This window comes from Solea solea, chromosome 9 (assembly GCF_958295425.1).
Source record: "Solea solea chromosome 9, fSolSol10.1, whole genome shotgun sequence".
NCBI lineage: Eukaryota > Metazoa > Chordata > Actinopteri > Pleuronectiformes > Soleidae > Solea > Solea solea.
Window position 1 is genome coordinate 24,436,802 of NC_081142.1, and position 26,355 is coordinate 24,463,156.

The 26,355-nt window shown below is 41.1% G+C and overlaps 2 protein-coding genes across 3 annotated transcripts in view; both read right to left on the reverse strand.

The window, feature by feature from the left end:
• Positions 1–7,346, reverse strand: part of cyfip1 (cytoplasmic FMR1 interacting protein 1) — a 24,125-nt gene extending 16,779 nt beyond the window's left edge. The window contains exons 1-2 of the mRNA XM_058637473.1: positions 7,083–7,346; positions 359–479 (exon numbers count right to left, since the gene is read on the reverse strand). Coding sequence (XP_058493456.1) covers positions 359–475 — 117 coding nt within the window. The 5' untranslated portion in view covers positions 476–479; positions 7,083–7,346. The remainder of the gene's footprint in view (positions 1–358; positions 480–7,082) is intronic.
• Positions 7,347–8,215: 869 nt separating this feature from the next.
• On the reverse strand, positions 8,216–26,238 carry tubgcp5 (tubulin gamma complex component 5). Of its 2 annotated transcripts, XR_009241334.1 has the most exons (24): positions 25,797–26,238; positions 25,642–25,695; positions 25,397–25,505; positions 25,210–25,306; positions 24,482–24,561; positions 24,269–24,404; positions 24,011–24,128; positions 23,830–23,919; positions 23,653–23,746; positions 23,103–23,355; positions 21,857–22,059; positions 21,653–21,768; positions 19,771–20,033; positions 19,493–19,691; positions 18,657–18,845; positions 16,998–17,180; positions 16,812–16,896; positions 16,165–16,285; positions 15,074–15,225; positions 14,860–14,985; positions 14,165–14,253; positions 13,964–14,064; positions 10,339–10,480; positions 8,216–9,287 (listed from the first exon to the last, which is right to left on the reverse strand). XR_009241334.1 is itself a non-coding variant. In XM_058638569.1 (23 exons), the coding sequence occupies exons 1-23, from the start codon at positions 25,928–25,930 to the stop codon at positions 10,434–10,436; spliced, it is 3,039 nt and encodes a 1,012-aa protein (XP_058494552.1). In that variant the 5' UTR covers positions 25,931–26,238; the 3' UTR covers positions 10,281–10,433. The 2 variants fall into 2 exon arrangements, 1 of the variants encoding a protein (XP_058494552.1); XM_058638569.1 differs by lacking the exon at positions 8,216–9,287 and having other exon boundaries at positions 10,281–10,480.
• Positions 26,239–26,355: the final 117 nt, after the last annotated feature.

The following is a 26,355-nucleotide window of genomic DNA, read 5'->3' on the forward strand; positions in this document are numbered from 1 at the left end:
AATCTCCGAATTCATGTTCAGTTTTTTTTTCCTTTTTTTTTTTTACATGTTGCACTAATGCTCTTCCGTAGAAATGCAAACATGTTTTATATATGTATTTTAATGTTTGAAATGAAGGATCTAATCCATCAAATCTAATCTGTAAAATTAATAAATATTAAGAGATTAAAGGTAAAGAAATACTTAATTTTACACATTTACATGTTAAATCTCGACTAAAATGTTGGAAAAAATAATAATTTGTTTAAGGACCCCAAAAAAATTCTGCCACGACCCATGCGTTGGTCCCTCAACCAGTGTTTGGGCACCACCAGATGAAGTGAATCTAACCATAGTGTGAGTGAGTGTAACATGGTACCTGGTACATGACAGAGGAGGGGAGCGGCTCGATGCACGGCTGCTGGTCAGGCAGTGGCAACTCCTCCAGCAGGTCCACATTGGACAGAGCGTCCTCTAAAGTCACAGTGGACGCCATGATGCTGGAGACACAAGGACAGGAGACAAATAATCTGGATTAGTGGAACAATATCGTTTTGTTTGGATAATCCTGTCTTTTTACAATCATAGAGACATCAGAGTTTCAGAAGATAAAAAAGGAAACATGACTGAAGCTGTCCGAACAGTCAGCACAGACCACAGACTCGTCTCCATGACAACAGAACAGGGAAGTACTACTAACAGATGTTGAGGTCATGTGACACAGCGGTCCAACATGGAGGAAGAAGCAGCTGTAAAAGAAACTGAACACACACACACAGACTTTTAAAACACAGAAGTGTGTGTCACTTCTGTGTTTTAAAAGTCTTGTTACTGTTCTTAGAAAACTTTCACTCAGAGATAAAAACAGATAACTTCATTTACTGTAAAGAAAAGTTGTTTTTATTTTCTGCTGTTTGACAAAAACATTTTCTATAAATAAGAAAAAGGAAGAACTCTGAAGTTAGCTTCAGCTTCACTTCCTGTTCAGAGACGAGGTCAAACGTCTGCTCACTGTTCATTTAATCTGACTCCTGCTGCTAATCCTGCTGTAATCCCACTGTAACCAGATTAACTACCATAACACAGCTGCTGATGTTATATAAACTTTATATAAGGTTATACACAATTATCACACCATGATCGCAGGGATTTTTGCATCACTGTCACGTTTGTTTTCACTAAACTTCACAAAAACAACTAAATAAAACATAAATAAACCTCATTCACCTCGTTTGCACAGACAATCTAAACCTCGTTCGCACGGACGATCTAAACCTCGTTCGCACGGACGATCTAAACCTCGTTCGCACGGGTTCACGCGGACAATCTAAACCTTGTTCACGCGGACAACCTAAACCTCGCTTACGCGGACAACCTAAACCTCGTTCACGCGGACAACCTAAACCTCGTTCACGCGGACACCCTAAACCTCGTTCACACCCTAAACCTCGTTCGCGCGGACACCCTAAACCTCGTTGGCGCGGACAATCTAAACCTCGTTTGCACAGGTTCACGTGGACACTCTAAACCTCGTTCACGTGGACACTCTAAACCTCGTTCACGTGGACACTCTAAACCTCGTTTGCACGGGTTCACGTGGACACTCTAAACCTCGTTCACGTGGACACTCTAAACCTCGTTCGCACGGACGATCTAAACCTCGTTCGCACGGACGATCTAAACCTCGTTCGCACGGGTTCACGCGGACAATCTAAACCTTGTTCACGCGGACAACCAAACCTCGCTCACGCGGACAACCTAAACCTCGTTGACGCGGACAACCTACACCTCGTTCACGCGGACACCCTAAACCTCGTTCACACGGACACCCTAAACCTCGATCACGCGGACACCCTAAACCTCGTTCACACCCTAAACCTCGTTCGCGCGGACACCCTAAACCTCGTTCGCTCGGACAATCTAAACCTCGTTTGCACAGGTTCACGTGGACACTCTAAACCTCGTTCACGTGGACACTCTAAACCTCGTTCACGTGGACACTCTAAACCTCGTTTGCACGGGTTCACGTGGACACTCTAAACCTCGTTCACGTGGACACTCTAAACCTCGTTCACACGGACAACCTAAACCTCGTTCACACAGACAACCTAAACCTCATTCACACAGACAACCTAAACCTCATTCACACAGACAACCTAAACCTCATTCACACAGACAACCTAAACCTCGTCACGTTTACATTTCTAAACCTCGTTCGCCTCGGTCACATGGATAATCTAAACCTCTTTTACACAGACAATCTAAACCTCGTTCACACGGATAATCTAAACCTCATTCACACGGACATGTTCACATGTGAGAAATGTCTATGCTAACACTTGTGAAGTCTAAAACCAACACTGCGCTATCATCAGCATCATTATAACAACTAAACATTTCATTACTATTTTCATTTCATTTCCCATTCTCATTGTTTGTTTGAAATAAAATCACCAAGAAACAAATACCTTCTGTTTTTATTTTACCATAAAAACATGTTCTTATTTTTATGATGATTGATGATTATAAAACTGCTATGTAAATAAAATGAGGTGTAAATATCAAGTATCCTCTGTTCAGAAACTGTAGCATATAATGTCGTAATTTTAACTTTGCATAATAACATGAATCTCATTGCAGGAGAACCAGTTCTGGTTCAGATGCATCAGAAGAATTCCAATCAAAATAGACAAGATGATCCTTGTTAGCATGAGAAAAATCTCCTTTAACTACAACAAAACACGACTTCATCATCATCATCATATCATTAAAACAACTGAATATCATCACGAACAACACAAGTGAAAGTCTACGCCACGTAAAAGAGTTCAATTACATTTGTCATGATGTTCTTTCTTTGATCTTTCATCAACATAAGTCACGTTTTAGAGCAAACTCAGCCGTTAGCAGGTAACAACGTGGTTCTTGTGTCAACAGTCTTTTGGCTGAGTAAGATTAAGGGGGCGGGGCCTCATCATTGTGTCATAATTAAGAACAAAGAAAAAACCCTGAACACAAAGCGATGAATAACCTTCTAATTATGTACGTGTTTTACAAACTTAGTTGTAGTAATAATATTTTTATAGACTCTTAATTGTAGAACTATGGTCTGTGTAACTGTGGTTATTACAGTTATTTGTGTAACTGTTAACCGTCAACAGAATTTCATCATCAAACTCAACTGTTACTTTTCTCTTCTGAGAAAACGACAGATTAATCTGTTTCTCACCTTGACTGCAGACACAAAATAAACACACACACACACGTGCTGTAAACCTGTGAATAAAACTGAAACTGTAACCGTGACTAAACTGGAGTTTTGATCTTGAATGTGTGAACTTGGTCATCTCTGCTGACTGACCACATTTACACAACTCTGACAGAAAAGGGAAACAAGCCAAGAGTGAAGTTATAACATACAGTTGTGACTTTGTTTCTTAAAGACAGAGAGAGGAAGTCACATATTTTAATCTGATCGCAGAAACAAAGACGTAAAATTGTAAAAATATCTCTTCTTCAAAGAGAACGTTTAACAATAATTGCAGACAATTAAAAGACTCACAGACTTAAAGAGTTTAGTGGGAACCAAAGTGTTTGTACACAATATTAATGTTAATATTAATGTAAACTCTGACATAAAACCACACGTTTAACGACAAATGTCCCTTTTCCATCACAGTGCCGGCTCGATTTGATTCTGCAGTTTGTTTTCTTCTTCATCAGTGATAAAACCTGGTGCCTGCTGGTGTTTTAGTTCCTGCTCTGACGAGGTTCAGCTGAGCCAATACTAAAGCGTGACATCATCAGACTGCCGGTCACTGATTGGTGAGAGTGTCACTGAAGAGTCATGAGTGGGACGTCCGACACAAGAATAAAAGCCAACAATGTCCAACTGTAGATCAGTTAAAAAGACTTAAAAATCCTGAAAACATGCGTTAAACTCCAACATTTAGCAAAGGAAACATCTAAAATGTCAATATTTAACAGTCTGGTGTATGTAGAGACAGCACTGTCAACTCATGAAAAAAACTAAATGTTTTTTTTCATGAGTTTTGTGCAGAGGAAACAGGATTTCACACCTCAGTGAACACGTATCACTGCTGTATAAATCTTTAAGCATGCCACATCAACTATAGAAGACATAAGACTCTTCCTCTTCATAACACTGATGCTTCACAACTACAGCTGCAAAAGGTCAAAAAATGTAAACTTGCCATGGGAATTAGTGGGAATAAACAAACATATTTGGGGTGTGGACTTAGATATAGTTGTTAAATAACAGAGTATCAAACTATTTGGCTAAAACAATCAGATTTAATATCAATGTTATTCCTCAATCACGCCCCCTACATGCACTACAAATGAGGACTATTGAAGTCTGTAAACCACCCACTCTTCCATCCTAACTCTGACTTCTGTTCATTGTTGCTGCATCGTTGCCTGCCAACATGGCCGCTCGTACAAACCGAGAGAATATGAGTGTTCTCATATGGCGCATTTCCACCAGCTCTACTCGCCTCGCCACCCCACGCCACGGTTTAAGTAGCGTGTCCACTTGCATAGTACCTGGTACCAGGTACTATTTTTAGTACCTTCGTGGTTCCAAGCGTGCCAAGTAGGTACTATGCGATGATTGGTCAGACTGCCGGCCCCTGACTGGCCAGAGTCCCGTCACAGGAAGAGACGTCCCACACACAAATCAAGCCGAACAGCACCGAACTGTAGATCACTTAAGACTTAGACTTCCTTTTATTGTCATTGCACAGAAAACACAGCAGTGAAAACCAACACATCCAAAAAACGTGGGTTAATCTCCAACAACTGCCGAGGCGAGTAGAGCCGGTGGAAATATGCCAATAGTCTCATGTTCACATGTTGTCATGGTCTCATGTCCTCGTGTTGTCGTGTTGTCGTGTTCTTATGTTCATGTTCTCATGCTCTCGTGGTCTCATGTTGTCATGTTCTCATGTTGTTATGTTCTTGTGGTCTCATGTCCTCATGTTGTTATGTTCTCATGGTCTCATGTCGTCATGTTCATGTCCTCATGTTGTTATGTTCTCGTGGTCTCATGTCCTCATGTTCATGTCTTCATGTCGTTATGTTCACATGTTATGTTCTCATGCTCTCGTGGTCTCATGTCGTTATGTTCTCATGTCCTCATGTTCATGTCTTCATGGTCTTATGTCCTCATGTTGTCATGTTCACATGTTCTCATGTTGTTATGTCCTCATGTTGTCATGTTCACATGTTCATGTTCTCATGTTGTTATGTCCTCATGTTGTCATGTTCACAAGTTCATCTCAGGTTGTCATGTTCTCATGTTATGTCCTCATGTTATCATGTTCACATCAGGTTGTCATGTTCACATGTTCATGTGAGGTTGTCATGTCCTCATGTTGTCATGTTCACATCAGGTTGTCATGTTCACATCAGGTTGTCATGTTCACATGTTCATGTCAGGTTGTCATGTTCACGTCAGGTTGTTATGTTTTCATGTTTTCATGTTATCATGTTAATGTCAGGTTGTCATGTTCATGTCAGGTTGTCATGTTCTCATGTCCTCATATGTACAAGAGCTTTAATCTGACCATCAACTGAAAAAAATACTTTGATGATCAAATGAAACCCTGTGAGGTTTCATCTGCACTATCTCCAAACGTCATCTCTCTACTCCCTCCCTTCCTTCCTTCCCTTTGAGCTAACGCTTATTACACCAACAGCTAAATGACATGTTTCCAAATGTCTGTGACACTTAATCCTACGTTAGGACTGAGCAATAATCCAATAACAATCATTATCACAACCATTTCACAAAATCAGTCAATCTGCTACAGTTCCACAAAAACAGCAACGATCCATTATTAACACAAACAAAAACTAATAACAAACATGAACATGGTCATATAGATTAAAGATTATTCCAGATTATCAAACACCTCTTTATAAACACATCGTTACTAAATTACTGTATTTTTATCCATGGAAAAAAAACAACTGATAAAAAAAAAACCTTCACAAAACTAACACAATCGTTTAAATGTTGGTTAAAACATATTTTAATGGAAACTTTAAATTAAAAAGATTCTGACTATTCTTAAACTATAATCCCACTGAGATTATCACACATTTCACAAACAAGTGACAACACTGTTACTAAACTTTGTCTTTAAAAACCTTAAATTAAAACAAAAACAAAGTAGTGTCTCTATAACCACACTGAGATTATCACACACTTCATAAACATGTCACTAACATAGTTAATTTAACTTTATCTCAATCATTTTTAAATAATGTATAACAGTTATAACTTTTTCTAAACTTTAGTTAACATGCACCATATATTTCAATGGAAATCCAAAAGAGTGCACAAGTGGGATTATCTATTTTTTTTTATATAATCCCACTGAGATGACCACAAACACATCACTATTTTAACATTTATATATTTAAAAAATTTCTGTCAAAATATGCAGCCAATTACATGGAAAACAAAGTCGTCTTTCAGGCTATAATCCCACTGAGATTATCAAACAACTCCTCACAAACGTCACTGACCCTAATCCGTTAACTTTATATCAATTATCTTGAAATATCACTTACATTTTGAAACTTCAGATGAAAATTTACGATGCACTTTAATGGAAAAGATGATTCGTGTAAAGTTTTTTTTTGACACATAATCCCACTGAGATTATCACACAACTCATCACAGACACGTCACTACAGTAAGTGACTTTATCTCTTTAAAAAGACAACGATTTATGATAAGAGCAAATGAATTATCGGACAGATTAAGTGTGGAGGAGCGGATTAAGAAGTGAAACCGCAGTAAAGTCTGAATCCTGCGGCCTGGGATTAGCCACAGCCCGGGCCAGAGATTAGACGCAGCCCGGGCCCGAGAGCCAGGAAAATAAGTTTAAATGTTAACCAGAGTTCAAGTCGTACTTAAAAAATCCGAGCGTCTCTTAGTTTTTGTTAATAATCTCACTTCACACGGACTTTATGCGACTTTTATCTCCGGCTCCGACTCGAACACCGTGGGGCTGCGGGAACTTTTCACCTGGAAAGAGACGCCGAAAGTCGGCCGCTGTGCCCTTACTCACCCCCTGCTGCTGCTACTGCTGCTCCTGGTGCTGGAGGTTTTTCAGGGGAAACGTGTGCGGTCTCTCCGCGGCCTAACGAACCATAAAGCCGGGCAGTGATTCCTCTGCAGAGCCGGGAAAGACGGGTTAGTGTCGGCCGTCGTTCACAGGAATGTTTGCAGTTTTTTCCTGGTCATGGGCGGAGGAGGTGGAGGAGGAGGAGAACACCGAGTTCTTCACTTCCTCCTCTTCTTTACTTCCTTCTCTTCCTGTTTGTCCACGAACTCCTCAACTTCGATAGGAAACCACTGCTGGACTCACTGCTGCACCTGCGCACTCCTCCACCAGAGGGCGCGGCAGCAGCAGTGGAGGAGGAGACTCTTCAACGACTGCTTTTATTTTGATTCATTTATATTCATTTTTAACTCAAGTTTACGGAAGAGTGTTAGTGCTACATGTAAAAAACCTTTTTGAAAGAAAGTAAAAAAGAATAAAACGTACTGAATTCTGAAATCAAACTAAGAATTCTGAGAATAAACTCTAGTTTATTCTCATAATTCTGAGTTTAAACTCAGACTTTAAACTCACAATTCTGAGAATAAAGTCAGAATTCTGAGTTTAAGAGGTCAGAACTCAAATAATTTTTTCCTGTGGCCCTAATCCTCTTCTGTAGAAGAGTTATAGTAGAGCAGATTAGCAAAAAACAAATCGTCTGGAAAGAAGCACCAAAATTTGACTGAATGTACCTCTTGGGTCATTCTTTTGAAAAATCCCATTAGCCACGTAAATTTCAAAACCAACCGTTTCCAACCGTCTTTCACGTCAGAATTTCATTTCCTCGGCCAATTTCAGTGATTTTGGTGTCAAATGATAGGTAAAATTTCTAAATTATAAATCAGTAATCCTTTTTATATCTCTTGATGTCATTTACTCTTTAAAATAATGTATAAAATATGCAAAAACACAACATTAGCATCAGCGAAACGTGTATTACAAAAGTACAAAAAATGTCAATTTATTTGCTCATGAGGAGCTGAATCCTTTGCTTACTATCGTACATATCATTTGTACAGCATGGCATACAACAAACAATCTTATGATCAAAGATATATAATGTAAATAAAGCTTAATATTTTCCAATCAACAGTTGTGTTAGAATATATAATCACCTAAACCATGCTCTAACTAATGTATGGAACAGAGCTTAATCTTCACATCTACAGCTACACAGTACTGTGCAAGTAAGACCAAAGCATAAGCATGTGCACCTTCCATGACATTCAAATTTGCAACCACCCTTGGTCAGTTCTTGGCAACTTTCTGCAATAGGGGTGAGATTGGTCCAGAAGATCTGCCACAGATCAACTTTCTTGGTCCATCCCCAGCGAGTAGGACTTTGTTTCTGGTTGACTAATGATTGACCCCATATGCAACCTGCCTGATACATGTTGGAGTAGAGCAGCTTGAGTAGGAGGGATGCTTCTTATGGCCTCTGCTTCCGAGCAAACATGTCTAACCTTGCATCATCAACACCATCAGCTATACTGGATCTGTCATACATCATGACCACAAAGTTTTCCAATGTCTTCATGTCAGCATCGTGTATTGTTGGTGGATACTGGCTGAGTTTGCCTCAGGACAAACATCCCAGGTTTGCCATGCAGTCTTCTTGCCTTTACCATGGAAGGCTGACACAACATCGCAGCCAGTGAAGGCATGGAAGAGGAGAATGCCTTTGCTCTTCTGCAATCCAATAGACAAAAAGAGTTCATGGATGGGAATCCACCTCAGATTCAGGCCTTGGCCAAAGGCAACCCTCCTCTACTGCCTGCCTGGCCTATTCAAGTGTCAGCTTCCTCATGACTGCAGGGGGCCATTTTCACCAGGCTTACTGGGTGATTGCTCACAGCACCATCTTCTTTGATCACAACGATCATGTTTGTGGCAGACATCTGGGATATCTTGTCAGCCAAGCTTGTTAGAATTTAGAATAACTTTTTTAGAATTTTGACCCCGAGTCTGTTACACATATAGGCCGACAGAGGCTTGTTGCGTGAATAGGGTGAAGTCTGCCATCTCTGATTGCCTTGTTGTTGTCTCTTAGGAAGTTCCACCAATTTGAGGGGAACTTTATTGGTACTCATCACCCTGCGTCTGACTCCACTGACTTGATGAGTGGTGTACATAAAATACAATGTCTGTCCGTTTGTACTTGGTAGAGTATGCCTGCATGGGGAGCAAAATTATATCAAGATTATACCTTTTTGGCAATTTTATACAAAGTTGCCCCAAAAATAGCATTTCAGAGCTTGAATTGGTGGCCATCTTGGAAAAAATGGCAGCCATCTTGATTTTTGTGTGGCTAATGGGTTTTAACAAAAGAACAATCCCCAAGGAGTATTTGTGCCAATTTTGGCGCGTCTTTCCACTTGTGAAAGATTTTCCTGAAAAAATGCAATAATCTGCTCTATTATTAGTGGTACATGTAAAAAAAAGCTTCTCAAAGAAATTAAAAAATAATAAAACAGACTTTTTTACGTGTTTCATGTGTCAAATATATTTATTATGTTAAACTATTTCATTCAAAGTAAGATTTTTTTTATTATTTGAATTTAAAAAATCAAAATGAAAACAAACCAAAATGGTTTTCTTTCAAACAAAGGAGTTAAAATATCAAACATAAGAATTAAGTCAAGATAAATCCTTATTCTATGAAGAGATTAAAGTCAGATGTGAGCTTTTTTACATTTAGTTAAATGAGTCAAACTAAATCAAAGGGTAAAAATCTATCGACTTACATCAGTAAAACAAGGCGATCAGAGATTATTATAGTTATTACATTAATAATACACTTATTTAAACCACACTGACATTAAGAACTAAATCAAAACATCCAGAATAAAGTCGAATTAAAGTCGTCAATGAATATAGTTTATGAATTTATTTGGCAGAAAAATTTGAGGTTAATATTTTAATTTAGTTTCAGCCACATACATCAATGACATCATATATACAAATATGTGCATTATAATTAAATGACAAAAATCTAAAATATTTTATAAAGGAATTCAATAACGTATATGCCTCAAAAAAATGATCTTAAAATTCAATTTAAACTTTAATTTGAAGCCATAAAATGTTATATTACAAACAAACATGTCAGTTAATCTATTAATTTCCATTCCAGTTATAACTACAATAACAATGAATGACTTTCAGTCAAAGTTCTCATGAATAAACTTTAATGACACAGAGACGAGTAACAGCATTTACTTACACATTTTTAAATCAGAGCAGGTGATGACATCACAGTGACATATCGGTGACATCACAGAGACATAACTGTGACATCACAGTGACAGCTCTTGGTCCTCAGCACTGTTCAAACCCTGCCATCAGAGACAGAGCCAGAGACTCCACTGTAAGAAATGGTAAGAAAGTTTGATTTAAAACCTTTAACTAGGATTCAATTCAAGAGACGTTAACGACAAGAAATGGTTTGGAAAATGTTATTGTTCAAACATGTAAATAAATGACATGATTAAATCATTACAAATTCACTGAAATTATTCACTTTTTTTAAACCTCAGTTAAAATGTGGGACACATTTGAATGGAATCTGTAAAAATGTCATCACAATCAAACAACTCTCATTTCATTTTTAAATATTATATGGAATTTTATTAAGGAAGTCATTTGACAGTTAATTTAAAACTAAAAACATTATTTATTAAAGGGACAGAACCCACTTTGCTGAGAACTCTTAACACAAGACTTGTGTCATAAAATCTACGTCAGTTTAAGTCTACGACCTCTTAAGAGCATGATCACGTCTTTGTCTCACTGTTAGAAGTTTGTAAAGCACTCACTCTCCCACACCAAACCTCAGAGAGAAAATCAGTGAGTTTAACATCCCAGCACACAGGAGTTGTGGATCCACTGCTGCCTCCATCAATAAGTACAAATGTCTTATTTTGTAAGTTCGGCTTTTAAAATATTTAATTTAGACTTAACTCAGCGACACAAAGTGACCACATGAGGCAGCAGAGGACCAGGAGCTCCTGTGTCCCTGCCAGCTAAAATCACTGATTTTCTCTATGAGGTTTGGCGTGGGAGAGTGAAGGAGAAGCCGCAAGAAAGAAAGAATAATTTAAACAAAATCAGGAAAATAAAACTCAGTCAAAAACACTGAAATCTTTATCTTTGTACTTTCTGTTTTCTGTTAAATAAAAGTTCAAGTCATTAAACAAACTACAGATTTAGTTTCCATCCAGGGATTGAAGGTTATTAATATCATAGTAAAATCCTAAACTCTCACCACATATATATAATACATATGTGTACATATATATATACATATGTATTATATACATGTACATATATATATATATATATATATATATATATACATACATATATATATACATATATATATACATATATATATATATACATATATATATATATATATACATATATATATGTACACACATATGATATCTGGCGTGGATATAATGTATTAAATGTATGAAAGTTTGAGTGTGATGTTGCTTCTCTTTGTGGTTTGTTGAGGTTAATATTTGCTTCAAACTTCTGGACTCTGCACAATCAACAAAACGCCTGCTGTAGCTCAGACCTGGTTGGTTCCTGGTCTTGTCCTGTGGACTATAACAGACCTGGTCTCCTGTGTTTGTTTGAGGCTCAAACATGAACAACATCACGTCACAGGGTGAAGTCGGCAGGATTTCTCTGGACTGGTACCAGACGTCTTTAAACCACTCATGTCTTCTACCAGACCTGGGCATCGACGAGTCTTTACTGAAATATTCTGGCCTGAACTCGACGGCTCAGCTGCGGGATTACTCTGATCAGCTGATCCTCGGTGTACCGGGCTACGCCGAGAAGCTGCAATCTGCTATGGGTTCCGTCACTCAGATCCCTAACGCAGTTGGACTCAACGCGCTGGTGATTTCTCTGATCCTGGACGTCGCCGCCAACCGCACCAGCAGCTTCCATCGTTTGTTTGGCGAGGAGGCGGCTTCAGATATCCACCGCACCCTGACATATTACATGCAGCGTTACCGCAAGCGGATAGCAGACGTGCAGCTTCAGCATTATGAACTGGACCGGTTTGAGCTGGATCTGAGCGGAGAGTTCATCGTCCACCGGAACACTATGATCGATGGAGCCATGAGCTCTCAGACGCTTAAATCCTGGATGAACGGAGCTGCGTTCCACCTCCTGATGCTGATCCACAAAGCGCGCCTGAACAGTCGGTTTCTGCGACCTGGCCAGCCGTACTGTATCATAAGCCTCAGCCATACCATCGACGTGTATCTGGACGACCTGGAATATCTACTGACTCACTACAAGAAGTACAGGATAGAGAAGACCGAGGTCTCTGTGAGACCCGGTCCTGATGGGTCTCCCGCATGTTACCTGATCAATAACGAACATAAAGACGTTCAGTGTGAGAAGCGACTTGACTTTAAAAATCCTCAAGAGTCCTGTAACGGCTCAGCGTTGATTGAAGCTTATGTCGATCACATTGTCTCACACTATGAACCCATCTCCGCCGTCAAGAGTCACTTTTTAAACGTGCAGAACAACCTCAGACGTCTGATCGGCCAACACGACGTTTTTACTCTGCCGTCAACAACAGCAACAACATGAAACCTTCACCTTTGACCTTTGGACACGCCCATGTGATTGACCGCTACAGCTGCTGACTCAGGACATTTGTGAAATGTTAACGATACAACGGACAAAATAAATCCTAATCTAAACTGTTTTGATAGTAAACGCTTATCTCAGATTGTTTAACGTATCTTTAAAGAGGAACTAAACTCCTGTTCTGAAGCTGACTGCGCCCAATGCCTGATTTTAAAAATCTACAAAAAGTGGTCAAGGAGTTATCTTTGAGTGGGGGGGTGGGGGGGGGGGGGGGGCAGATGCAAGGGCAAATTGTAGCAGCGGCAGCTTGCTGTGGTATTTCCAGTGGCAGCTTAGAGCTGCATTTAGCGCGAGACACACACATTTCAATAAATTTATACACTCACACGCCACACATGACATTTCCCACGCTGATAAGTGATAAAAGTCACCGCAAATAAATGAATAATCTATGAATCGATGATGTGAAGGCAGATCTGTGTAGTTCATTCGTACAGCCATCTTGAATTAGCGACCTATCTGCCAATCAGAAAATAGTATTCACTGTTGCTGGGCAGAATGGGCACGAAACAAGGTTTTTTTGAGGTTTCTTCTCTCAAGGAAATTCACTGTAAATGTTGTGAACACAACAAACAGAGCAGTGTTTCTACCGAGCGAATAAACAGGAACATGCTGAGCTCGCGAGGACTCTTTCTGTGATGTAGTAAAGTGAAGTACGATGTGGTGTCAACAAGGGATCTTTTATTCTGAAAAGTTACCCGGATGTTTTATTTTCCTACTTCCTCTCTGCTCGTGCCGAGTCCCCCCCCAGTTAGTGATGGAGAATCGGGACAGTGACGACAGCCCGGGAAGAGCCAGCTAATACGAAAATTCAAATGTAATGGAAAACAGTACATACAGTACAGCCATTTTTAACACAAAATATGTCATTCAAATACTTTACACAAAACTACCAAGAGTTGGACCTGGATCAGTCAATATTACTAGATAAACTTATGCACTAGTTTAAACCGATTTAGTTACTCTTTAAGATAACCTAAAGAGTTTTTAGTTAATCTAAACTGTTCAGATGCTTACATTTAAATCTTTAACTCTTTAAACTAACATAGTGGTAATTGTTTCAATGTTTAAACGGAGTTCTTATCTGAGATTATAGATTATCTGAGCTAATTCACTGCAGCTGTGTTAGTGGTGTCATGACTGAGTGAATGAACTGCAGTTGTACTCACAGTGAGGGAAGGAGCCGCGACACACGGCTTTATTCAGGATCGTCACCAGGAACATGTGACAGTTTTTGAAGTCAGACTCCATTTTATCGATGGACTCGATCCTGTCATTAAAAGGATCAGAAAGCTTTGGTTGTGACTGTCCTTCATTCTGCAACATGTCACTGAATTACAGCTTCAAACACACAGGTATAATCTGCTCACCTCCAGGCTCCAAAGCCAGCCTGCCATCGGTCAGAGAAAATCAGAACCAGGTTCAGAACCTTCATTATTGCTTCTTTCACAAAACTGACCTGAGGAGAAAACAACAACACAATTAACTTTAACGCATCAACAGTGACTTAGAATGGGATAATTGTGTGAGGTACAGACCAGCCAGCATCGACTGTGCTGTGAGCGCCCCCTGCTGCTTAAAACAAGCAATAAAATCAGCTGTGTCAGCTGAAATGTGTAAACCACTCACTCTCCCACACCAAAGTCCATAAAGAAAATCAGTGATTTTAGCTGGCGGGAATACAGGAGCTGCTGGTCTACTGCTGCCTCGTGTGGTCACTTTGTGTCACTGAGTTAAGTCTTAATGAAATATTTCAAAAGCCGAATTAACAAAATAAGACATTTGAAATTAGTGATGGAGGCAGCAGTGGATCAACAACTCCTGTGTGCTGTGATGTTAAAATCACTGATTTTCTCTATGGGGTTTGGTGTGGGAGAGTGAGTGGGTTACAAACATCTGTCCAACAGTGAGATAAAGACATAGATATTGTAGACTTAAACTGACGGAGATTTTATGACACAAGTCTTTTGTTTTAGTTGCTAAAATCACTTTTTCCCATCTGTACATTGAGAAAATGCCGATTTCAGAAAAGTTGGGTCTTTTCCATGTAGGAGCTGCCGTTTACCTTCTCTCTCAGCAGGCAGCGGTCGTGGATTGTTGCCAGATATCTATAATGGATCTTGATCAGCTGGTCCAGATCTTTAGCTTCCTGAACTTGGTGCTGAAACTCCAGACCTGTGCTGTGCAGAATCTGAAAAACCAAGAGACTGAAGATGAAACAGACCAGACTGATACTGTGGTTAAACAGCAGGTGTATCACAGTGTGTGATTCCTCTCACCCTGGTCATGATGTAGTTGTGCAGACTGTTGACAAAGTGCATCAGTTTGACTCTCAGCAGACACATGCGGTGAATCTGTTGATTCACTGACTCTCTGATCTTCACTTCCTCACACACAGCGCCCTCTAGTTTCACCGTGGCAGAGGTGAGATCTACAAGAGACAAACACTGTCAAGTGTGGTTGTACGATGTACTGAGTCTTTAGTGAATGTGCAGTGAGCGCCCCCTGCTGCTGGGAAGCTAAGCCTGTGTTCATGTCTTAAAATAATATCTTGTGTCCCTTCATCTCACTGTTACACAGAGTGAAGAACAGATTTTAGCCACTTAACAAAAGTCAGTCAGTCATCATCTACCGCTTTATCCTCTGCCAGAGGGTCGCGGGGGGTGCTGTGCCAATCTCAGCTACATCGGGCGATAGGCGGGGTACACCCTGGACAGTTCGCCAGTCCATCGCAGGGCCACACACAGATAGAGACAAACAACCATTCACTCTCACACTCACTCCTATGGTCAAGTTAGAGTGTTCAATTTACCTATCCCCACATTGCATGTTTTTGGACTGTGGGAGGAAGCCGGGGTACCCGGAGAGAACCCATACACACACGGGGAGAACATGCAAACTCCATGCAGAAAGGCCCTTGCTCGAACCCGGGTCTTCTCGCTGCAAGGCGAGAGTGCTAACCACTACACCACCGTGTGGCCCCCACTTAACAAAAGACTTTTGTAATTAAATCTACGTCATATGTTCACGTCTTTATCTCACTGTGAGACAGACTTTTCACTATGGACTTTGGTGTGGGAGAGTGAGTGGTTTACAAACTTCAGTTTCCTGTTGGAAAAGTCTGTCTGACAGTGAGCTAAAGGTGATCATGTGACGTAGATATCAAAGACTGACATTGATTTTATTAGTCTTCTTCAGCAGCAGGGGGCGCTCACAGCGGAGTGACTCACATCACTTTAACATGACGAAGCCCGGAAGGTAAAAAAAAAAAAAAAGCTTGTGTTTTTCCCTCTGTATGTTATTATACGGCTCAATATTCTGTTTACAAAGATATAAAAGATAAAAAAGGAGGGTTTTTATTGACTCGTACCACTGAATCGAATGGTGTCTAAACTGTATTTGGCCCATTTGATCTGCAGCAGCAGGAGAAAGACTTGATTGTAGATTTTCTGGCACTCGCTGCTGATCACGATGTCAACAGGCCAGGGAACCTACGCACAAACAAGACGTCACACAGCAGACTGCATTTAGAGTCGGACAGGAAACCAGGTGTCTCTGCTCTCCAAAGACTGTCCTCAATGTTGTCCCCATTTTCTATACATACACACATATATAAATACAGTGTATACATATACACACACTGCAGTACTTCATAAATAGTAGGTCAGACAGGACGTTAATGAAAGTGAGGTTCAGCAGGTTTCTCACTCATTGTGGTGAAAATCTAAAAAGTTTCATTTTAATTAAAAAGTTATCCTGAATAAATAGAAATGTTCTGTTTACACAAATTAAACATTGCATTGGAATAAAGCGTAGTTCATTTTTCTGGGTTCACGTTGTATTTCATTACAAAAACTGAGCTAAGTAATTAATTTGACATTTTAATGAAGTTTTAATGACACTGAACATGAAATGCACACCTGAAATCAATCAAACAAAATAAATGTAGATTAAGTGTTTTTTAAAAAGGTGCTGGTGTGATCCAAACCTGAGTAAAACCTTTAACTCGTCACTCACCTTGTAACTGAGAGTCAGAACCTCCAGGTTATTGACAGGATGTTTTTTCCTGGAGGTGTCAATGTTCTCCAAAAACACTGACAACCTGTTCAAACATAATCATCCAGGAACATCCGTTTATTTTCATTTTTTTATTTCTTGTAAAAAAAAAGGAAAACACTGTGTTAAATGTTAACGATGCAGTACCTGCTACTGTCCTCTGGGTGGCGCTGTCTCACAGCCTCCTGCAGCTGTACGTTGAGGAAGGAAAGCTGCTGCCAGCTCTCCTTCTCCTGCACTTTGTCAAAGATGGAGGTGTAGAAGTCGTACATGGTGTCTCCCGCCTCCAGCAGGAAGTAGTTCCTCATGGCCTGAAGGAACTCAAGGATCCTGACGATACACAGAGACGCAGGGACGTTACAAACACAAGCACCGGAGACGCAGGGACGTTACAAACACAAGCACCGGAGACGTAGGAACGTTACAAACACAAGCACCGGAGACGCAGGAACGTTACAAACACAAGCACCGGAGACGCAGGAACGTTACAAACACAAGCACCGGAGACGCAGGAACGTTTCAAACAAGCACCGGAGACGCAGGAACGTTACAAACACAAGCACCGGAGACGCAGGGACGTTACAAACACAAGCACCGGAGACGCAGGAACGTTACAAACACAAGCACCGGAGACGTAGGAACGTTACAAACACAAGCACCGGAGACGCAGGAACGTTACAAACACAAGCACCGGAGACGCAGGAACGTTACAAACACAAGCACCGGAGACGCAGGAACGTTTCAAACAAGCACCGGAGACGCAGGAACGTTACAAACACAAGCACCGGAGACGCAGGAACGTTACAAACACAAGCACCGGAGACGCAGGAACGTTACAAACAAGCACCGGAGACGCAGGAACGTTACAAACACAAGCACCGGAGACGCAGGAACGTTACAAACACAAGCACCGGAGACGCAGGAACGCTACAAACACAAGCACGGGAGACGCAGGAACGTTACAAACACAAGCACCGGAGACGCAGGAACGTTACAAACACAAGCACCGGAGACGCAGGAACGTTACAAACACAAGCACCGGAGACGCAGGAATGTTACAAACACAAGCACCGGAGACGCAGGAACGCTACAAACACAAGCACCGGAGACGCAGGAACGTTACAAACACAAGCACCGGAGACGCAGGAACGTTACAAACACAAGCACCGGAGACGCAGGAACGCTACAAACACAAGCACCGGAGACGCAGGAACGTTACAAACACAAGCACCGGAGACGCAGGAACGTTACAAACACAAGCACCGGAGACGCAGGAACGTTACAAACACAAGCACCGGAGACGCAGGAACGTTACAAACACAAGCACCGGAGACGCAGGAACGTTACAAACACAAGCACCGGAGACGCAGGAACGTTACAAACACAAGCACCGGAGACGCAGGAACGCTACAAACACAAGCACCGGAGACGCAGGAACGTTACAAACACAAGCACCGGAGACGCAGGAACGTTACAAACAAGCACCGGAGACGCAGGAACGTTACAAACACAAGCACCGGAGACGCAGGAACGTTACAAACACAAGCACCGGAGACGCAGGAACGTTACAAACAAGCACCGGAGACGCAGGAACGTTACAAACACAACCACCGGAGACGCAGGAACGTTACAAACACAAGCACCGGAGACGCAGGAACGTTACAAACAAGCACTACTGAGCCATGATTTAAAGCCTGACGTTAGCCCAGCTAAAAAAATACCATTTTAGAATTGATCCATTGAATGCTTTTTCTTCTTCATGCTCTCATTGTTCCCTCTTTTTTCAAATAAAATAAAGAGTCTCACTTGTAGTCCTTCTTGAGCGTGGTCATCAGGTTTCCACAGCACTCGATGTATCTCCTCTGGATGTGAGGGTAGAGACACGAGCGCAGCGTGAGCTCAAACGTCTGACAGGTGACCGACTGAGACGAGCGATCCACGATGAAATCACCACCAGAGAAGCGCTCGTGAAAATCACTCTGCTCCAGGTACAGTCTGAGGGAACACATGCACACATGCACACATGCACAGAGACAGACGCACACAGTGTAGTGTGGTGAGTTTTTATATGGACCTTTTGCATATTTGTACATCTGTAACGGCAAATAACAAATATTCCTGTTATTTCTTGCATAGTTTAGTTCAAACACACCACACTGGGTAATGCCCACACAGAACTGATTTACTCATCTTTCTGTTCCTGAGACCCACAGTCTTATTTCTCCTTTCATAGGCGCCTTTAGTGTTCTACACAGAGAAGTTCATATAAAACTGTGCCTCACAGCCATCTTGACTCTCTCTTTGCAAAGAAATAAACAGCGTTTCAACAATCCATTTGATACTTGAGCTTTTATGTGCTCATCAGACATTCACAACAACATCCCAGGTTCAATGTTTATAAAAAAATGTATGTGTTTGTATTTGTTATATCTGCTACTGTAACAAGTGAATTTTTCCAGTGTGGAATGAATAAAGTCAAATCTAATCCACATTTAGTGGATCAACGGTGAATTGACTGATCCAAAATAAATCAATGAAAATTAATAGAATAATTGATAACTTATGGTTAGTTGATTCAGGAGTGGCAGCGGATTAAACACAAACACACAAAGTGAAGTTCATCTGGTTTTAGACGTAGTCACCTGGCAAAGTTAATGGCCAACAGTGGGTCATGGACGTCGTCGATCTCCAGATGCCGGGCCGTGATGGAGTGCATCTTCACCAGACTCCTCCTGGTGGCCTGTTGTTCGGTCACCGCGTCTGTGGGAGACTCCTCGTGGCTGCAGAGACGAGACTGCACCGACTCTAAGAACAGCGTGTACAGACTCTTTCTCTCTGCATCTGTAACCACACATGAATACAGGTCAAACCATTCAGCTTCTTCTACAGGAACCACAGATGCTTCAGATCAAACACTGACCTCTGGAGGATCTCTGTGAAGGCTCGGCCTCCTTACAGTCCAGGTTCTTCAGCAGCTGCATGGATTTACCCGCCATGATGATCTGCTTGAGGACGGGTTTGAGGAAGGACACCATGGTGAGCTGGCTGTTGCTGGAGCCTGGATCTCCTCCAGAGCTGCCACTGGCCGCGTCGTTCAGCTTCTCCTCGTTGGTCTCCGACACACTGTACAGGGTGTAGGTGGCGTACCAGAAGTCCCTGTGGTTCACTGGAACGTCTTTGTTCCTGAACCACAAGAAAAATTATGTTTGAAAAGATGCTTTAAAAAAGGGATTGTTCATGATGTTTGAATTGGGATTGTTAAGAACATGTTCACGTCTTTATCGCACTGTGAGACAGACTTTTCCAACAGGAACCTGAAGCTCCTGTGTTCCCGCCAGCTAAAATCACTGATTTTCTCTATGGACTTTGGTGTGGGAGAGTGAGATAAAGTCATGAACATGTTCTGTAGATATTGTCGACTTAAACTCACTGTAAACTGATTTTATTACTTACACAGAGTGGGAGTGAAGTATTGTTTTTAGTGGCTGTGTGTGTTTGTGAGTGTGTGTCTGTGTTTCCGCACTTGCAATATGAGCAACAGAGGCCCAAGAATTTTGACCCTGACGTGGATTTGAGCATGCAACCTTCTGATCTGGAGTCTGTTAAACTGACAGAGGGTTGTTGCGTGAATGGGGTGAAGGATGCCATCGCTGATTGCCTTGTTACTAGGGCTGGGCGATATGGACTAAAAGTTGTTTCTTGACATTTTTTAGCTGAGTGGCGATACTCGATATATATCTCGATATTTTTTCTGTGATGTAATTGGGGTTTCCCCCAAAGCATTATAGCATATTAGATAAAAATGTTTTCCAGAGGCAAACCCTTTAAAAAATAAACAAACAGTCCGTTATAAGTTTAAGCCACATGCCAAATGTAAACAAGTCTCTTTCCTGCATGACAATAATATACAGTAATTAATTCAAAAATACAATACTGTTACAATTTTAACAGGAGTAACAACTTTGGAACAAACATGACTAAAAAAATAAAAACTATCTGTGAAAATGAATGCTTAATTGGGTTTGAACAATTTTCTCAATTATTTCACATAGATATTTAACACAGCTTGTCGATATTATAATTAAATAATGTCTTATAGTTTATTATCAATATTGACAACTTCGGGCTTCCATATGTCCAAAAGTGACTGACAGTAATGGAAAATAAGTCAAAACTATAGTGCGTGAACTATGAACTAGCTAGTTCCCGCCTCCTCAGCACAAGCTGAACGATAAATCTAACACACCAAGAGAGGCGGGACTTGCTGGTCACACTCAAAGCCGGTGTCATGCTTGAGGCAACAACAGGAGAGGGAGGGGAGAGGAGGCAGCCGCAGCGAGCACAGATACGAAGCGTCCAGAGAAACGGAGCGACTGTAATAAGGTGTTTGTGCAAAACTGAGGGAAAACTGCAGAAAAAGTGTAGTTGTTGAACCCTCTCACTGCGAAAAGCGTGAGTTTTAAAACACCCACATCCCCCACGGGTGCGACGCCCCGGTGTGTGTGTGTAGGTGTGTGTGCAGGGACACAGGGAGAGGGAGAGGAGAAATAGGTGCAAACTTGCAGCCCGTGTATTGTCATTTTAACGCAAAATGAACTATATCGATACAAGCGATATTGTCCCGTGTTATATCTCGTTTAGAAATATATAGATATATATTAAAATATAAAGATATCGCCCAGCCCTACTTGTTACCCAAGTCTTTTATTTACTGAGTAAAATACTGTTTTTCCTTGCGTCTCTGCTGGCCTGGCACTCATGTGACAAAAAACACAACCATCCCTTTAACCTCCATTATCTACCTTTGGATGATGAACTCTTTTGCGGGGTCAAACAGGTGCCCGTGAACAATCCATTCGTCCACTATCTCCAGGTACGGTCTGACCGTCTCTGTCCAGAGAGAAAACAACAGTGCCACCTAGCAGAGAGAAATGACATTAATGACATTAATGTTTCTGTCAGGATCCATAAAAATCTGTGTTATATTATTGAGTGTAAACACTCACTGTTTGCTCTGATGCTTCTCCAGCACTGTCATACTCAATGATGGCTTTGTACAGGGTGTTGAGTAAATGCGAAGCTCGCACCACGTTGGGCGTCTCAGGCGGAACCTCAGCGACGCCAGTGCAGAACACTCTGTGCAGGACTTTGATCTGTGCCAGGTGAGAGCTGAGTCGCTCCAGAACTGCACACAGAGTCACTGTGTCATCTGTAAGAGAGAGAGAGAGAGAGCGAGAGAGAGAGGACGAGGAGTCGTCATCATCATCACCATCTGTACCATCACAGCTTCATAATAAATAAGTGATTTATAAACATTTCTACTTTTTCTGACAACAAAAATGTAGAATTTGTAATAATTTAAAATTAAATATGTATATTCTGAGTCTATATCCCGATATACACACACACACACACACACACACCTGGACTCTGGAGTTTTAGAGCGACAATACATTGTAAAATACACTGTAAATACACTCTGAAATACACTCTACAATACGCTAAATATTCGGTATATAAACAGTAAAATACACTGTAAATAATCTCTAAAATACACTAATTACACTGTAAATACACTCTAAAATATACTGTAAAGGCACTTTTAAAATACACAGTAATTATACTCTGAAATACACTTTGAAAGCACTCTAAAATACACTGTAATTATACTCTGAAATACACTTTAAAAGCAGTCTAAAATACACTGTAAATGCACTCTAATATACACTGTAAAAGCCCTCACACAAATTACACTGTAAAATACACTCTAAAATACACTAATTACACTGTAAAATACGCTGTAAATACGCTCTAAAATATACTGTAATTATATTCTGAAATACACTTTAAAAGCAGTCTAAAATACACTGTAAATGCACTCTAATATACACTGTAAAAGCACTCACACAAATTACACTGTAAAAGCCCTCACACAAATTACACTGTAAAATACACTCTAAAATACACTAATTACACTGTAAAATACGCTGTAAATACGCTCTAAAATATACTGTAATTATATTCTGAAATACACTGTAAAAGCACTCTAAAATACACTGTAAATACACTCTAAAATAATTGTAATTATACTTTAAAATACACTGTAATTATACTCTGAAATACACTGTAAATAACACTGTAATTATACTTCAAAATACACTGTAAATTACAATGTAATTATACTCTGAAATACACTGTAAATTACACTGTAAAAACACACTGTAATTATACTTTAAAATACACTCTACTTGCCGTTGCGTATGAGCTCCCTCTCGATGGTGATCAGCTCCTCTTTGAAGCTGGTGAAGTACTTGTTGAGCGCCCACACAAAGGCCTGGTACGTCCTGAAGGGAGGATCAGAACCTTTCTTGGAGCCGTATGAGGAACCGGAGCTCGGCGGGCCGGGCTCCGAGCTGTGGCCCGTTACCTCGTCTATGAACGTCTGCAGCATGAACACCGCCTGCCCGTACACGGCGATGTGTTCCAGCACAGAGCGAAGACAGTTCTGAAACAGGAAGGAAAGAAAATACGGTTTACTGCAGCAGAAACAGGACAGATTTATTAAGACCTGACTGTGCTGTGAGCGCCACCTGCTGCTCCCTGCTTTGAGCAACTTAACAAAAGACTCAGCTTCTACAACATCTTAAGAACATGTTCACGTCTTTATCTCACTGTTAGACAGACTTTTCCAACAGGAAACTGAAGTTTGTAATGCACTCACTCTCGTGTCTCTGCTGGCAGCTATGTTTTGTCAGCAGCAGGGGGCGCTCACAGTGCACTTAAAGTCTTACGTTTAACTTACACTGGTGAGATGAGTGACCACCACATTGTTCCTCACACACACTTTCCCATCGTGGTGCTGGAATATGAAGTGTTTCTTCACACCAGACAGAAGCCTGCAAGATAATATTCACACATATTCACACAGGTACAAGCTGTGAGAGACAATGGTCAGAGTCACAGCAGCATTATGTCTCACCACAGTGTCTCCCGTATCACTTGGGTCTCTGTGACAAAGGCTTTTTCTTCCGGCAGATACAAAGGATCAGTGTTATACAAGTGTTGATCCCTGAGAGGACAGAGACCAGGAAATCATTTTTCACCAACTGAATTCTGATGTTTGTGTCAGAATGACTACAGCGGTCTGTCAAGAGTCTCACCACACGTTGAGTAAGTTGGAGTGTAAGTGGAGGCTGTGAGGGAAGCGAGGAGCGTGTGACACCCAGTACGGCGTCACTACGTGCTGCTCGAGCCAGGACCGAGCGTCAGGTTCACCGACTGGAAAACAAACACACTGCATTTACTTCTAAGACCAAAAACCTGTTTAATGTAGACGCTTGTTTTGGTTCTGTCCCAGCTGCTAATTGAGAAGATAATCGAGACATGAATTGATTATGAAAATAATTGTTATTTTGCACCTGTCCATGTGACTGGAACTGCTTTGTTGCTATTGTCCTGGTCCTCCTGTGGCGTTCTGTCCAACTGGATCCCAGAATCCTCTCTGCTGATTGGCTGCTGACTGTCATCATCCTCGCTCTCCTCCTCAGACCACTCCTGTGAGCAGCAGCGGAACATTTTCAATAAAAAATGATTTATATGTTGTAGTTCATGTTTGGTGATGATGGACTCACAGGTGTGTCTGGATATGGTCCAATGTCCACGTCCTCGCCTTCCGTCAGATATTTACCCCAGTCAAAGGAATCCTCTGGTTCTACAGAGACACAACACATGATCAACATGAACATGATGTCCTTTTGAAATGATTTAAACATGAGAAGACTGGCATGGACATGCTTAGAGAAAACATGGCTGCCTCTTAATCAGACTTTTCCAACAGGAAAGTGAAGTTTGTAAAGCACTCACTCTCCCACACCAAACTCCATAGAGAAAATCAGTGATTTTAGCTTGCTGGTCTACTGCTGCCTCATGTGGTCACTTTGTGTCACTAAAGTAAATCAAAATGTAGGATTTTAAAAGCCAAAATCCCAAAAATAAGACATTAGAACTTAGTGATGGAGGCAGCAGTGGATCAACGACTCCTGTGTGCTGTGATGTTAAAATCACAAATTTTCTCTATGGACTTTGGTGTGGGAGAGTGAGTGCGTTAAAAACTTCAGTTTCCTGTTGGAAAAGTCTGTCTGACAGTGAGATAAAGACGTGAACATGTGATGTAGATATCGTAGACCTAATCTGACGGAGATTATATTAACAGGGTCTTCTGTTAAGACTATGACTAAAATCTGTGGCTGAATGTTTTCAAGAGGTTTTTTGGCCAAAATAAAAATAGTATTTGACCACATTTCAAAACACGTAACTCTCTCTTTAAGAATGTCCTGTACTGTATGAAGGATTGTCTCACCAGCGTCCTTCACCCTGTGTCTCTCAGTGAAGCTTGTCTTTAAAGGAGAGGCTGACAACAGCAGCAGCAGTGACAGGACACTGAAGTGAACATTAGTCTGTAAATAAAACACAAACCAATAAGACACTGAGATTCTTGAAGGACTTCATTTCCCATCAGCACCTTTGTCTGTATGTCACCGTCATACCTTAGTTCCATCTGTGTTTGGTAAAGGTGAGTTCAGGAACTCCTCGGTGAGCCTCATCCAGCTTTCTGCTTTACTCAGGTCAGAGTGAACCATAAGCTTCTCATAGATCCTGGAAGAACATGGGGAAAATCATATGTGTGTGTGTGTGTGTCATGAACCATGAGCTTCTCAAAGATCCTGGAAGAACATGGAAGATCATATGTGTGTGCCTGTCTGTGTGTGTCATTCCGTAGACACTAACTCACCCTCTGATGCTGCGTTGGACTTTATGACTGTCCGCGTCCAGGTAACGATGAAATCTGTAAACACATGAACACTGTTTACTGAGTATGTTGTTGGAGTGAGCTAACATGCTAACTAGCTCCCTGTGTCTCTGTGTGTCGCTGTCTGTGTGTCTCACCTGAAGTTTGAACAGGTGAACTTCAGCGCCAGCTGAAAGTTCTGCTCGTCCTCGTCCTGGATTCCAGTGAGACATGAGACCAGTCTTTTCGTCTCTCTCTCTGTCTCCTTTTCGAAAGTGCTCCAGTGCGCCATGTTCGTTAGCCTGCCGTTAGCATCTGTTAGCAGGAGAGGCTAATGACTACTGCAGGCTAACACGGGCTAACAGGTTAGCGCAGAGGACGGACTGTTGGATTTAGGACATTTGTAGTGAAGGACAAGAGACACAGACATTCATTCATTCATCTGCGACTGAACCGCCAAACAGTGCATCACAACAAACGGACTGCGCATGCGCAGCAGCAAACGCTCTAGCTGTTGTCAAACACGTACTAATAATGCACTACTGCCCCCTCCTGGTCAGGAGTGTGGACCAAGCTCTCGAAACCTTTGACCATTTGTTTAAACTCATTAATAATTATGATTTATTGTGTAAAAAATGAATCACATAAAATAATATTATGATGTACCGAATAATGTTAAATTGTTGAGAATCATCATGTTTATGAAACATTTAACGG

Bases quoted from the DNA above. Each gene is read 5' to 3' on its own strand.
- tubgcp5 (XM_058638569.1), bottom strand. From the start codon at position 25,930: ATGGCGCACTGGAGCACTTTCGAAAAGGAGACAGAGAGAGAGACGAAA. The intron at 24,562-25,209 runs GTGAGACAATCC...GTGTCTCTGTAG, and splicing joins ACACAGGGTGAAGGACGCTG to AACCAGAGGATTCCTTTGAC. The intron at 23,747-23,829 runs GTGAGACATAAT...ATTATCTTGCAG, and splicing joins GTGATACGGGAGACACTGTG to GCTTCTGTCTGGTGTGAAGA.